The sequence below is a fragment of the Myotis davidii genome, unplaced genomic scaffold (genome assembly GCF_000327345.1).
Source record: "Myotis davidii unplaced genomic scaffold, ASM32734v1 scaffold979, whole genome shotgun sequence".
In the NCBI taxonomy this organism is placed as follows: domain Eukaryota; kingdom Metazoa; phylum Chordata; class Mammalia; order Chiroptera; family Vespertilionidae; genus Myotis; species Myotis davidii.
The window spans coordinates 374,487-388,011 of record NW_006290769.1 but is presented as its reverse complement, the minus strand read 5'-3'; the positions used below and the strand labels follow the sequence as shown (position 1 = coordinate 388,011).

At 41.5% G+C, this 13,525-nt stretch overlaps 1 protein-coding gene across 3 annotated transcripts in view; it reads left to right on the top strand.

Moving 5' to 3' along the window:
• The window catches only part of LIMS1 (LIM-type zinc finger domains 1), an 84,587-nt gene that overhangs the window by 27,975 nt on the left and 43,087 nt on the right, over positions 1-13,525 (top strand). The window contains exon 1 of one of the 3 annotated variants that reach the window (XM_015564009.1): positions 1,523-1,780. The exons of 1 other annotated variant lie outside the window; for it this stretch is intronic. In XM_015564009.1, coding sequence (XP_015419495.1) covers positions 1,674-1,780 — 107 coding nt within the window. In that variant the 5' untranslated portion in view covers positions 1,523-1,673. Of the gene's footprint in view, positions 1-1,522; positions 1,781-13,525 lie in introns of those variants that run through there. One more of the 3 variants, XM_006763886.2, reaches the window with a different exon arrangement.

Genomic DNA, 13,525 nt, shown 5'->3' with positions numbered 1-13,525 from the left:
TACATTTTTAAAAACATAAATTATATTTTGATGGCAGCTATAGAAAGTTGTCTGTTTTCCATTAGGGCCATAGAAGCAGGGTGACAAATGGTATCCCTAAGTGGATCTAGCTGGCATCTGCATGTCCTGAGTGAAGGAGTAAGATCTACCCTCCCCTTTCCTTGTGGGGTGCCTTAATATTTGTATGTATAATACAGATACTTTTGAGTGAGGAATAGGTTGACTTTTTAATTCTTGTTGTAACAGAAAGTTTCAGACCCACTTCTCTGTACTCTGGTTAGGGGGATTTTAGAATGGAAAGAAGCTGATACAGTTACTCAGAGAGGACTTACTGGAACCATAAAGTTCAACTATTGGCTAAGAACTTGCCAAGGACTAAACTATGTCTGTGATATTCTGATATGTATTGAGTGGGATTCAGTCAGATTGGAGGCAGGATCCTTGCCTACTCTTGCACTACCATCATTTGGAGCTGAATGATAAAGGGGATGGGAGGCCTGGGTGAAAGAGGTGAAGGGATTAGCAGTACAAATTGGTAGTTACAGCAGAGTCCCAGAGTACAGCATAGGGAATATAGTCAATAAGAGCGTCATAACTATGTATGGGGACAGGTGGTTCTTGAAATATCGGAGGGACCAATTTATAAAGTACATGATTTTCTAACCACTTTGCTGTATATCTGAAACTAACAAAGAACAATATTGAATGTGAACTGTAATTGAAAGATAAAAGGAAAAGGAAAAAAGAGAACTTGCCTTATATTATCATCCTCCACTATCCACAAACTCCCCTTACAAACACGCACCCATACCCTGCCCCACCAACCCAAAACCTCCTTTCTAACTTTGTCACTGTGTAGGGTCAAATATACAGATAAATAAATACAGGGGCTGCACAGGCACTTCAATGGTGATTAAACTGCGGTGCACATTTTATGATGGGAGTATTCAGAATGGGTAGTTGTAGATTTAGAAAATCATTGAATGGAGGTTGATAAGAAAGCACTTTACTTTCATTTATGGATTTTTGCGTGATAGTGGGGGAAAGGTACTTCCTTTCTAAAGAGGCTTTAGAGCCTAGTGTGAGAGGGAGGAATTGAACTGTTTTTCTTACAATTCTGTCCTCCCCCCTTTTTAAGGAAAATGTCCCAAAGAGCTCATGATGACCAGGCACTTCTTTATACTGACAGCTGCTTGTGAAATGATAATGGTTTCCTAACAAATAAAATAAGGCAGGGCCCTTCTTTAGTTATTACCTTACTGGAGCTTTTTAGCCCAATTTTAATGCAGAATGATGCTAAAAAGATTTATAAAGGAATTGGTGCAATTATTCATAACAGTTAAATTTTGCTTATTAATGAGCAACCCAGGTCATTATGTGAGTAACCCAGGCCACACACCCTTCCTCCCGCCCTGTCTCCTCCCCTCACACACATATACACACGCTCTAAGGTGCAAGACCCAGAGAGAAGGCAAGCCAGGCCTTGCGAGGAGGGCGTGTACCAGCAGAAAAACAGGAAGCTGTGCTTCAGCGCCGGCCTGCCTGGAAGTTTCTAACTCTGGGTCAGGTGTGCTTAGGTTCCGCTGCAGGGACACTGTCTTTCTGAGCCCTGGCAGCCACACTGCTCAGCATAAATGTTTTAAAGAGTCAATAATTTATGTATAGAGAGAAGTATGACTGAATTACAGCTTAAAGAGCTTTCACATTCAGGTCTCTACAGGAGAAGACGAGATCGCCCTGATAGTTTGAGACTAACTGGGTTACCGGAGGAAGGGCTAAGGTGAGTGCAAAGTCATGGTTGGCTAAAGGTCAAGGCACCATATGACTGCAGTGAGATTCGTGCCTAAGTGGATACAGCAATGGGGGTACACATTGAGAAGATTCCGCTAGGAACCTCTTAGTCTGTAATTAAAGACTGTATTTTATATAATCCCAGATTGTGCTTGATTGGAACTGTGCAAAACTATAATTCTTTTTCCCATTTCTTCACAAATCCTGTAAGTTGTTTTAGCTCTTCCCCAAACCTGTAGTATTTTTATGTCTTTAAAAACTCTATAATTACCGCAGTAATAATCAAAACTGGAAACTATTTTACCCCATTGGTTTTAAGGATAGATTGCTTTGGTGTATTAGAACATGTTTCCGTGAGGAATTTTTCTTTAATTTTTGGCGGTGAGTGTAGTTTGTGGTGTTTTGGGCATCAGGGGGTGTTCATATGGGATTCTTTTTTATTGAAATGGATTTAAGAAAGGAATGTAGAGAAACTATTGCATATAACCTGGGAAGGAAGGACATCAAAAATCTGGGGGCCATTTTAACTATAAAGGTTAAGGATTTTTGTTTTTGAAGTTAATTTCCCCCAAACAACACAATTTTGGTTTTTGTTACAATTGTTGGATTTCTTTTTAGATTTTAGGTTCGGAAAAGCCCCTGCAATTTAAGCTATATGTTAAAATACTGTTAACTGGAAGGGTTTAGATTTTGTTTCTGAAACGAAGAGTTCCTGTTTTAGTGCTGGCAGAAGGTTGCCGTAAAGAGAGACTTCCTTTTCTTTTTATTACATATACTGTCTAGTACTTAATTTATTCGTGGACTCTCAAGTGTTTGAATGTTAAATTTAAATGGTGGGAGGGATATTTGTGTGTGTACTACTGCTCTTTTTCCTATAAATTCATTTTTAGAGTTTATTTTAAATTCTCTATTTAAATTTGATAGGGAAAAATTGACAAGGAAGCTTTTTTAAGCATATCAAATTTGTATTTTTCCCATCCCCATCCTCCTTCCCTTTGGCAACCATCAGCTTGTTCTCTATATCTATGGATCTGCTTGTGTTTTATTTATTCTTTTGTTGTTGTTGTTGTTGTTGTTAAATTCCACATATAAGTGAAGTCATAACAGTATTTGCCTTTCTCTGCCTGACTTATTTCAACATAGCCAGCAATACTACAGGAACTATACTTTGAAAGGGAAACGTTTATTTGAAAATTATCAACTCTTGTTACCTTTAAAAAGAATAGTAACATTAAAGAACTGTTATTGGGAGCATTTGAGCTCTTGCTTCCCGACTTTGTCCTCAGTTTGGCTCAAACAAATGCTTATGAAAAGTCTCAAAAAAAAAAAAACCACACAAAAAATTGTTATTGACCTAACATTATTAGCGTTTTCCCCTGCTATATCAGGGGTCTCTTAGTTACATTTAATGTATAAACTAAGAATTGGTTAGACTAAACAGAACTTGAAAGCTTCAGAGTTTGAAAAGTTATAAATTTTTAAGCATGAGTTTTAGTGAAAATATTGAGTTTTTCTTGCTAACCAGACAGGCTGTTGGAAATTACCTCTAAAATTGATGTTTAGTTGTAAACTCCAATCTACTCTTGATCCAAGAGTGAACAGTTACCAAAAACAGTTTTAATTTTAGATTTGCGGTCCTAAGGAATTTTTTTTTTAAATTAAGATACGTAATACAGCCCTGGCCGGCTTAGCTCAGTGGATGGAGCGTCAGCCTGTGGATTGAAGGGTCCCAGGTTCAATTCCAGCCAAGGGCACATGCCTGGGCTGCGGGCTTGATCCTCAGTGCGGGGTATGCAGTAGGCAGCCGATCAGTGATTTTCTCTCATCATTGATGTTTCTTTCTCTCTCTCTCCTTCTCCCTTCCTCTCTGAAATCAATAAAGAAATATATTTTAAAAAAAGACTACAAACTTCTGAACACCTCTCATTATAAAAAAAAAAAAAATAGATACGCAAAACACCATTTGAGAACAACCACTTTTACTTATTGCCAGACAGTAGTGAAAGTACACATGTATGCCAGAGGAGGCAGTTTTCATAGTTATAATGACCTTTGAAGCAACAAAATTTTTCCTTTTGTCTAGAGTTTAAATTAAAGGAGGAAGAGTGATTCTTAAGAAGTATTGCTTGTTTCATTAGGTTAAGAGGAAATATTTTTCCATCCATTCTAGTAATGTAGTTTCTTGGTGATAATAGTAGATTTATTACATCTCTTCCATTTCTCTGTCCCTTAATGCAGAGAGAATGACCATTTTCCTTATTTTATGAGTGCAGGGTTGAGCTAGGAAAAGTAGACAATTGACTTTTTATCAATGTAGAGTGGCAAGCGTTTTCTTTCCTAGTTGTGTTTTTAGTATTCAGCCAGGTTTCTTGGCTAATAGGAACTGGAGAGAGGAGATTTTTACATTAGGCACAGCTATTCCAGTGCCACCCAATTAGACAAGTTAGGTCACTTTGTTGAACCTCAGTTTGTTACTCTTTAAATACCTACCATTATCAGACATCGTTTATCTCATAAAATCCTCACCGACCAATTTAGTAATCTTATAAATAGTGCTTTAGGGTTAATGCCTTTCATGTATTCAACTAATTTTTATTGAGTGCCTATTATGTGCACTCAATAAAAAGATGCAGTCATGGATCAGTCATAGTTCCTCCCCTCAAGGTACACCTAGGTTTTGGCACATTGAATGTGACAACAGATGCTCTTCCTAGGAGCAGTTATTTGATGTTGAATGTATGTACTATCAATTATCTTTCATGCTGTCTTGAGTATTACACAAGACCCATTCCTTCTCTAATTCCTGCTTACTCACATATTCTTTTTCTTGGTGTGTTTATGGACTCTAGCAGAAAAACTGCCAGAAAATATTTCTCTTTTAAGTTAAGTAAAAGACTACTTTGAAACATAATACACGTGTTTAAAGAGCACTGTAATAAACATGAAACTAGTTCTGGCTTTAAACATGAAATAGTTTAAAACAGAAGCATGTGAAAAGTGGCATGAAAATCACTGACTATATATTTTTTTATTTTAAAATATTAAATGTAAAAAAATATTAAATGTAATCTGAAACTTACTATACTTGCATGCTTTTGTACAATGTATTTGAGGGTTGTATTGTAGCAATTTGTCTTGTTTAAATATAATTGTCACTACTAGTAGAAAATGTCCTGTGGGCTTTTATCTTAAGTTCTAGAACATGTCCTTAATTTTGGCTAGAATCTGGCATGTCTAAGAAGCAGTTGGAAATATTGAGAGAAACATCGATCAACTGCCTCCTGCACACTCCCCACTGGGGATGTGCCCGCAACCAAAGTACATGCCCTTGACCGGAATCGAACCCGGGACCTTTCAGTCCGCAAGCCGACGCTCTATCCACTGAGCCAAACCGGTTTTGGCGAAATATTTTTCTTTATAAAGTTAAATGTTAAGGATTTGGATAAAGCATGTGTATTTGTTTATATACATAAATATGGATAGTCTTTGTGTCCCTCTCCTCACAACCTGGAGGGAACTGACATGACTTTCCAGTTTAAGCAGTGGATTCATTAGAGTGAAGTAGTTCACACTCTTGCTCTTTGGGCTCTGACATTGAGCCTCAACTTTACCAGGGTATTGACCCTTTATTCCCTGAAATTTTTATTGACCAAAAATAACATGCAAGATAGCGTCTATTCTAGCTGTTAAATTATCTTGCCCCCAAACAAAATGTAGTGTTTTTTTTGTTTTTGTTTTTTAGGAACCTTAATGAAAAACGCACCTGAACAATTCACAACCCCGCTCTTCTTTAAAATTGTTAAAGTCACTTTGCTGTGCCTTGCATATAAAGGTTCTATAACTAACTGATTTGGGACACCTCAAAATGCAAGTCTTTGCTGGTTGGATTGGAAACATACTTTAATAAAGCAGGGATTAGAGAACTGTGACCCTTAGGCCCAATCTGGCCCACTGCCTAATTTTGTATGGTCCACAAGTTTAGGACAGATTTTCCAGTTTTCAAATGTTTTGGGGGAAAAGAAGAGTATTTAACAACATACGAAAATTACATGAAATTCAGATTTCAATGTTCATAAATAAGGTTTTATTATAACACGGCCATGCTTATTTTGTACATATTGTCTAGGGTGGTTTCTTGCTGCAGTGGCACAGTTGAGCTGTGACACAGATCCCTGTGCCTGCAAAGACAAAAGTATTTACTCTCTGGCCCTTCACAGTAATCCCTGGCCCAGTGCTCTTGCCCCATTGTTCCCACTCCTCCATCTCCCGTTACAGTTATGATTGATGAAATTAGGGCTGTGTCAGTCTTTTGAAATGAATGTGAATCAAGAAAATGTACTTAGGTCCTAGCTGGTTTGGCTCAGTGGATAGAGCGTCGGCCTGTGTACTGAAGGATCCCTGGTTCGATTTCAGTCAAGAACACATGCCCGGGTTGCAGGCCCCACCCCAGTAGGCGGCGTGCAGGAGGCAGCCAATAAATGATTCTCTCTCATCATTGATGTTTCTATCTCTTTCTCCCTCTCTATTCCTCTCTGAAATCAATAAAAATATATTTTAAAAAAAGAAAATGCACTTAGAAATTTGGATCCCTATGTAAAGTTGACTAGATGAACATCCTTATGCTTTCCTTTTCTGTCCTTTCCCAATGGAACTGGGTAACCAGGAATGGGAGGAAGTACAAAGAAAAGTGACCTTTACTTCCTGATTATTCAATAAACCTGTTGGGTACCATATCATGTATCATGTTATGTATCATGGAGGAGTACACTTGAAACGTATATAATCTTATTAACCAATGTCACACCAATACATTTAATTAATTAAAAATATAAATCAATAAATAAACCTTTGCAGCTCACAACTTTCTATTTTATTTATTTATATTGTTGGCACTATTACAGATATCCCCCATTTCCACCCCACTTTGTCCCCCTTCACTTAGCCCCTGCCCCCCCACCACCCTGCCCTTCACCACATGAGCTCATATCTTTTAAGATATAGGATATATCATTTTTAAGTAGTGGGAATGTCCATGACAAGGTTTGAGATTAGAAAACTCAGATCATGTGTTCCTGAATAATACATCACCCTTGATTGATTGAGCCCTAAGTTTGGGCCAGGCACTGTATTAAGAACTTCTGTTTTTTTAACTCACAATCCTGTAAGGGTGGAGGAAGAACCTAAGGCTGAAAAGGCGATCATCCTATATAATAAAGAGCTAATATACAAATGGTCCTCGCACCCTCACACTGGGCCAGGGGACCTGAGGCTGCACTCCCCGCCTGGCAGGGCTTGATGGGGGTGAAACCGGCCGGGTCTGGGTCTTGCATGATTTTGAAGCGCGCACGGGTGGGGCAGGGACTTGACTCTGGGTCCCATGGCGTGCCCCAGACTCTGACAGGAGGGAGATTTTCATATACATTTTACTAATTTTCTTTGATCTCTGACACTTCTATTATAGAGAAAGGGCAAATGTCAATATTTCCTCTAATTAATTCCCTTTGTGCATGAATTTTGTGCACCGGGCCACTAGTTGTTATATAACAAGTTCTTGTCTTTGATTCAAATAAGTTAGTGCTACGAGTTCAGCTGAGGTTGGAATTGGTCAGCCTAGGATATACATTTCCTTGCATATCCATTTTTGCAGTTTGTTGATCATTTTCTGGCCTTTTGACTGAAAAACCAATGTTTGTATTGAAATTTTTGAAATAGAGTCTGTTAGACAATTAGGGGGATAAAATTGCAACCTTGCCATTTTTGTCTGCTCTCATTCATTATTTAATGGTTCAGTGAGAGCACATTTAATTTTCCTAGTTGGTCACATTGCACAGTTAATAACAGATTTTTTTCTCTTTGGTACTGAACGGTATCAATTTGTTAGTGTTGCTTTTGTTTGTTTGTTTGTTTATTAATCCTCACCTGAGGATATTTTTTCCATTGCTCTTCAGAGAGAGTGGGGGCTGGGGGGAGGTAGAAAGAGGGCTGGGGGTAGAAGGAGAGAGGTGAGAGAGACACATTGACTGGTTGCTTCCTGCAACTTCAACCCAGGTATGTGCCCTGGGAATCAAACACCTGACCCTTTGGTTCATGGGCTGATGCTCTAAGCACTGACCCACCAGCCAGGGCAGCAGTGTTGCTTTTAAATGGTAGGAGTACTTTCTTATATGTGTTTCAGAGTATAATCCACATATACATATAATATCATATTCACCCATGAAAAAGAAGAAAATCCTGCCATTTGTGACAACATGGATGAACCTTGAGGGCATTATGCTAAGTGAAATAAGTCAGACAGAGGAACACAAATATTAAATATAGTATGGTCTCATTTATATGTGGAATCTACAAAAGCTAAACTTATAAAAACAGAGTAGCATAGTTATGACCAGTTTGGAGGAGTGTGCAAATTGGAGAGATGTTGTTTTAAAGGTACAAATTTGGGACTAGTTTAAGAGATCTAATGCTCTGATCGGTGTTGCTTGGTGGTTAGAGCATTGGCCTTTGCACTGAAGGATCTCAGGTTCAATTCCATATCAAGGGCACATACCAGGGTGGCAGGTTCAATCCCCTGCCCCATTGGGATGTGTGCAGGAGGCAACCAATCGATGTGCCCCTCTCACATTGATGTCTCTCTTTCTTTCTTCCCCTCTCTCTCCCTCTCCCCCTTCCTCCTTCCCTTCCACACTCTCTAAGAATCAATGGAGAAGAATTAAGATAGAGGTGTAGGTAAACTCAGTACTCACAGCCTCCAACAGCCACATCACAGTTACAACTAAAATGCAGAATAGCCATCTTCAGAACTGCCTGAAATCTGGCTGAATGGAAGTCTTACCACTAGACGATTAAAGAAGAAAGCACATTGAGACTGGTAGGAGGGGTGGAGATGCGGACTGGGCTGGTCCGACACCCACATATGGCGTGGCTGCTAGACTCTGCTTTTATATTTAAGCCCAGTTAGGTACCAAGAGCCCTTCTTGGTAGGTAACTTCTTTTTCAGGCCGCAGGGTTGGATGGCTCTTTTATTTATATTTAGTCCATATGATTTTACTTTATTTGAACTGTTATCAGAATCTCGTCATTTAATTTGGTGAACCTTGAGAAAGAAGACATCTACTAAGAAAGGCTCCTGGTGGCTAACTGAGCTCAAATTTTAAAAACCAGAGCGTAGTGGCCATTTCTATACAGGGGCCTCTCGTGCCGTATGCACTTCAGGAAGAAGCCTGCACTGAACTGTCTACCTGCACTGTGTTCCTGCATCTGAACCAGCCCTTAAAAAGGAGTTTCTGGAATCCTATCTCAACAAATAGAACTGATGCTTTCGCCATCTAATTGAAGCTGTGCAACTATATCCCCGTCAACATCTTTACCAACCAATCAATGCAACTCCATTCTCCATTAGAACAGTGCATTTTAGACCAACCAAATTGTGAGGATTTGGCATCCTTATTTGCATGAGGACAGACCAATCAGGGACCATAGGTAGGGACTGCTGTCTACAATTCAGTCCCCCTCTGGCTCTGGGAGCACATTTTCCCTTTCCATGGAAGATTAAAGACTGCATTTCCCCAACTGAGCTGACCAGTACAGAGCAGACCATTGAGCAGAGCAGGGCAGAGCTGTCTAGCCTGAAAGGAGCCTGGCCCCAGGGTGGCCTCACAGCTGTGCTATTTTCACAGCTGTGCTGCATCACAATTGAGCTGTTTTGCACTGAATAAAGTTTCCCACTTCACTTCCCAAAATTGTGGATTCCTGTCCATCAGTTGACAGTTTGACTTCTTACTAGATTCTATGCTCTTTGAGAACTGAATTATTTTGTTCTGTTTTCCCAGCTTAGAAATTTGACCTAGTGCCAGGTTAGTTTGATGACATTTTTGTGTTCTGTTTTACTCTTTACTGTGTTTGGTTAAAGCAGTGGTTCTCAACCTGTGGGTCACGACCCCTTTGCTGGTCGAACGACCCTTTCACAGGGGTGGCCTAAGACCATCGTGCATATCAGATATTTACATTATGATTCATAACAGCAACATTACAGTTATGAAGTAGCAATGAAAATAATTTTATGGTTGGGTCACAACACGAGGAACTGTATTTAAAGGGCCAGAAGGTTGAGAGCCACTGGGTTAAAGGCTGGAATCAAAGGGTGGGGATAGGCACAGAGTTGTGCAAGTTTGCTGTACTACACTGAAACCCACTCCTGATATCAGTTCTGTTTATGAAAGGGTTAGAGCAGGGTGTCCTTGCCCTGTACTCAGGAAGGTTTAAGTTTCATTTTATATTACTTGAGTCATTAAATATTAACATACATATGTGCGAGTGCCTCATAACAAAACATAACTGACTCCCTGAGCTCTATGGTGTGAAAGCCTTTTTCTTGATTCTTTCGTGCACATTGTTCTTTAGAAATATTATTTTTTGAAGGTTTGTGATTGAGTTGGGAATTGGATAGTAGCTCTAGAGTCTAGACCAGCTGTGGGCAAACTACGGCCCGTGGGCCGGATCCGGCCTGTTTGAAATGAATAAAACTAAAAAAAAAAAAAAGACCGTACCCTTTTATGTAATGATGTTTACTCTGAATTTATATTAGTTCACACAAACACTCCATCCATGCTTTTGTTCCGACCCTCCGGTCCAGTTTAAGAACCCATTGTGGCCCTCGATTCAAAAAGTTTGCCCACCCCTGGTCTAGACTCTGTGGCAGAGTAGAGGTGAAGCACTACGAGAAGGAACAAGAGGTGTCCTCAGGCGTCCAGTCACAAAGACAGCTCAGGGGAAGTCTGTTAGTCACTGGCCTGTTTGGGGTGACAGATATTCTTCTATCAGGATGTTGGTGAAGGGAGGGAAAGAATGTCTACAGGGCTAGTTTCTGTTCTCTGTCATGACGGCTTCCATCTTCCACACAAGCATTCACTTTTTTGTGACTTTCATGTTAATTTATCACTCCTACTGTTACCAGGCCCTGCACTGGTCTGCCTCGGGCTGACCTGCAGTGTGTGGGTTCTTGCCTTCATACAGGAAAGATTTGTCAACATGAGTCCAGATGATTTTGAGAGTACATTTATTAAAGCTGGGGACAGTGAAACCAAAAAAACTCAGGATAGAAGAAGCAACAGGAAAGCCTAGGCTTGCTTTGACTTTTTAGAAATGTAGGAAAGAAGTGGGCCCTGCTTGGCTGCTGTTAGTTCACTGAGAAGTAAATGTCACAGTGACAAAAGTGACCCAGGGAGGGGCTGCTGTCAGCTCACTGGGAAGTCAGAGAATAAGGGGGCCTTGGAGACAGGTTCAGGGGGTTAGCCGGAGGTGAGCTGCTGCTGCCCATTGCTTCCCTGGTTGCAAGTCTGATGGGGCCCTTTGTCTTGAGGCTTTTTATCTTTTCTTGGAGAAAACGCTGGGCGAGGTCTCAGGTGAGGGTCTTAACAGAATATTCATTAGCTTCCCAGGTGTGTCCTTCAATATGTTGATTTATCAAAATGTGCGTATAGATGGGTCATGATTATCTTCTGGTTAATTTCCTTTTTAAAGAACATCATTGAGAGAGAATCATTGATCAGTTGCCTCCTGAACGCCCCCTACTGGGGATTGAGCCTGCAACCCAGGCATGTGCCCTGACCAAGAATTGAACCACGACCTCCTAGTTCATAGATCGACACTCAAACACTAACCACACTGTCTAGGTTGTACTTTTATTTTATAACCTAATCCTTCATTCCTAACTAGTTTCAAAAGCAGACACAATTGTTTTAAGTGGCTAAGTGAAACGTGTTTCGTGTTGAATAAAGGGCCTATGAGGTTCTAAGAACAGAGTCCTGACTTTAGCCTCTTGTATCTGTCTGGGTTCGATTAGGAGAGAACGACATAGTAATTTGAATGAGAAAGGTTTAGTATAAAGATAGGAAGAATTGTCAACTCTAACAGGAGGCTGAGGTAATAAAGGATTGGCTAGTAAGACGTAGAACATTCAAGGTTATAGGAATAGCAGCTACATGGAGCTGAGACAGAATGTCACACCCCTGCATGCACACACTGTGGAGGCTCACAGAACGGCAGAGAGGTTGCTATGGTGCCAGGCCAGTGAAACTTGCTACAAATGTGAACTTGTAGGAGACCCTCCCTCTGGGGTACCAGGAAGGCAGTTCCTGTGAGTTGTCTCACCAGGCGCACTCCACTACAGAACTGCTGAGAGTGGGGGAGCGTCGGTGTGCTGTGGTCTGCCACACACCGTAAGAGTCTGAGGCCACCTGCTGCAAAACCACCAGGGAAGCTGCCCGCCCCTGGCTGCTTCTGGTGCCATGCCTGTAGGAGCTGGACCACCGACAAAGCTGTGTGTGCTGCAGGAGGCTAGTGCAGAAGAAAGCCCTATGCTCAGGAACTTGCCAAGTTGCAAAAACATTTCCTCCAACAGGTCTCTTCAGCGCCCTCTACTGAAAAGCCCCAGTGCAGCAAAGGAGAACAGCCACTTGCACAGAGCAGGCAGTAACTCTGTAACTGGCACACCAAAGATGTTCCAGCAGTACTCCATCAAGAAAATGAGTGGGTCCATCTGCAGTCATAATTATCATGCTTTTATATATCACTAGAGGCCCGGTGCACGAAACTTGTGCACAGGTGGGGTCCCTCCACCTGGCCGGTAATCAGGGCCATCTCGCCCAGTCCCCATCAGGGCTGGTGGCCGGGGAGAGACTGTGGGAGGGCTCCATGGTGTGTCCAACTCCGTCTCGCCCAGTCCCGATCAGCCGGACCCCAGCAACAAGCTAACTTACTGGTCAAAGCATCTGCCCCCTGGTGGTCAGTGCACGTCATAGTGACCAGTCATCATAATGACCAGTCGGTCGACCACTCGGTCAGACACTTAGCATATCAGGCTTTTATATATATAGATTGTAACTCATGGCGCAGAATGCTTGGCGCGCACTTTCCCTCCAGCCCCTGGTCTTGGAGACCTCATGTCCTTCCAAGGCTCTGCTCACCCTCTTCAGTTGCCACACGAAGTAAATTGCATTGTGTGAGTGGAAACCCTTTGCAGGCTCCATGGGTGTGTCTTTACTTCACTGCAGTTCTGATTACCCCAACATAAGGAGAGACACCCTCATTATCAGGTAACACCATCATGGTAAGACCCCTGCTCAGCCTAATGCAGCAGTTTTAACTAGGCCATGGGCTGCCCTAGATGGTTTGGCTCAGTGGATAAAGCCACTGCCTGTGGACTGAAAGGTAACTGGGTTCAATTCCGGTCAAGGACACATTCCTGGGTTGCGGGCTCTATCCCCAGTAGGGGGAGTGCAGGAGGCAGGAGATCGATTCTCTCATCATTGATGTTTCTGTCTCTCCCTCTGCCTTCCTCTCTGAAATCAGTAAAAATATACAGTAGTAACAAAAATAAAAATAGCCCTAGCTGGTTTGGCTCAGTGGATAGAGCACTGGCCTGCGGACCAAAGGGTCCCGGGTTCGATTCTGGTCAACGGCACATGCCTGGGTTGCTGGCTCAATCCTCAGTAGGGGCTGTGCAGGAGACAGCCGATCAATGATTCTCTCTCATTACTGATGCTTCTCTCTCTCCTCCTCTCTAAAATAAAAAATATATATATTTTAAAAATAATAAATAAATAAATAAATATAAATAGGCCATGAATCAATGCCACTCTCCATCCAGTCCCCTTACACCCTCCTTTGTCTTTGCTCCCTGCCCTGCCCTCCCCCCCTTCCCCAAACACACACCCTAAACACACACACACTCTGA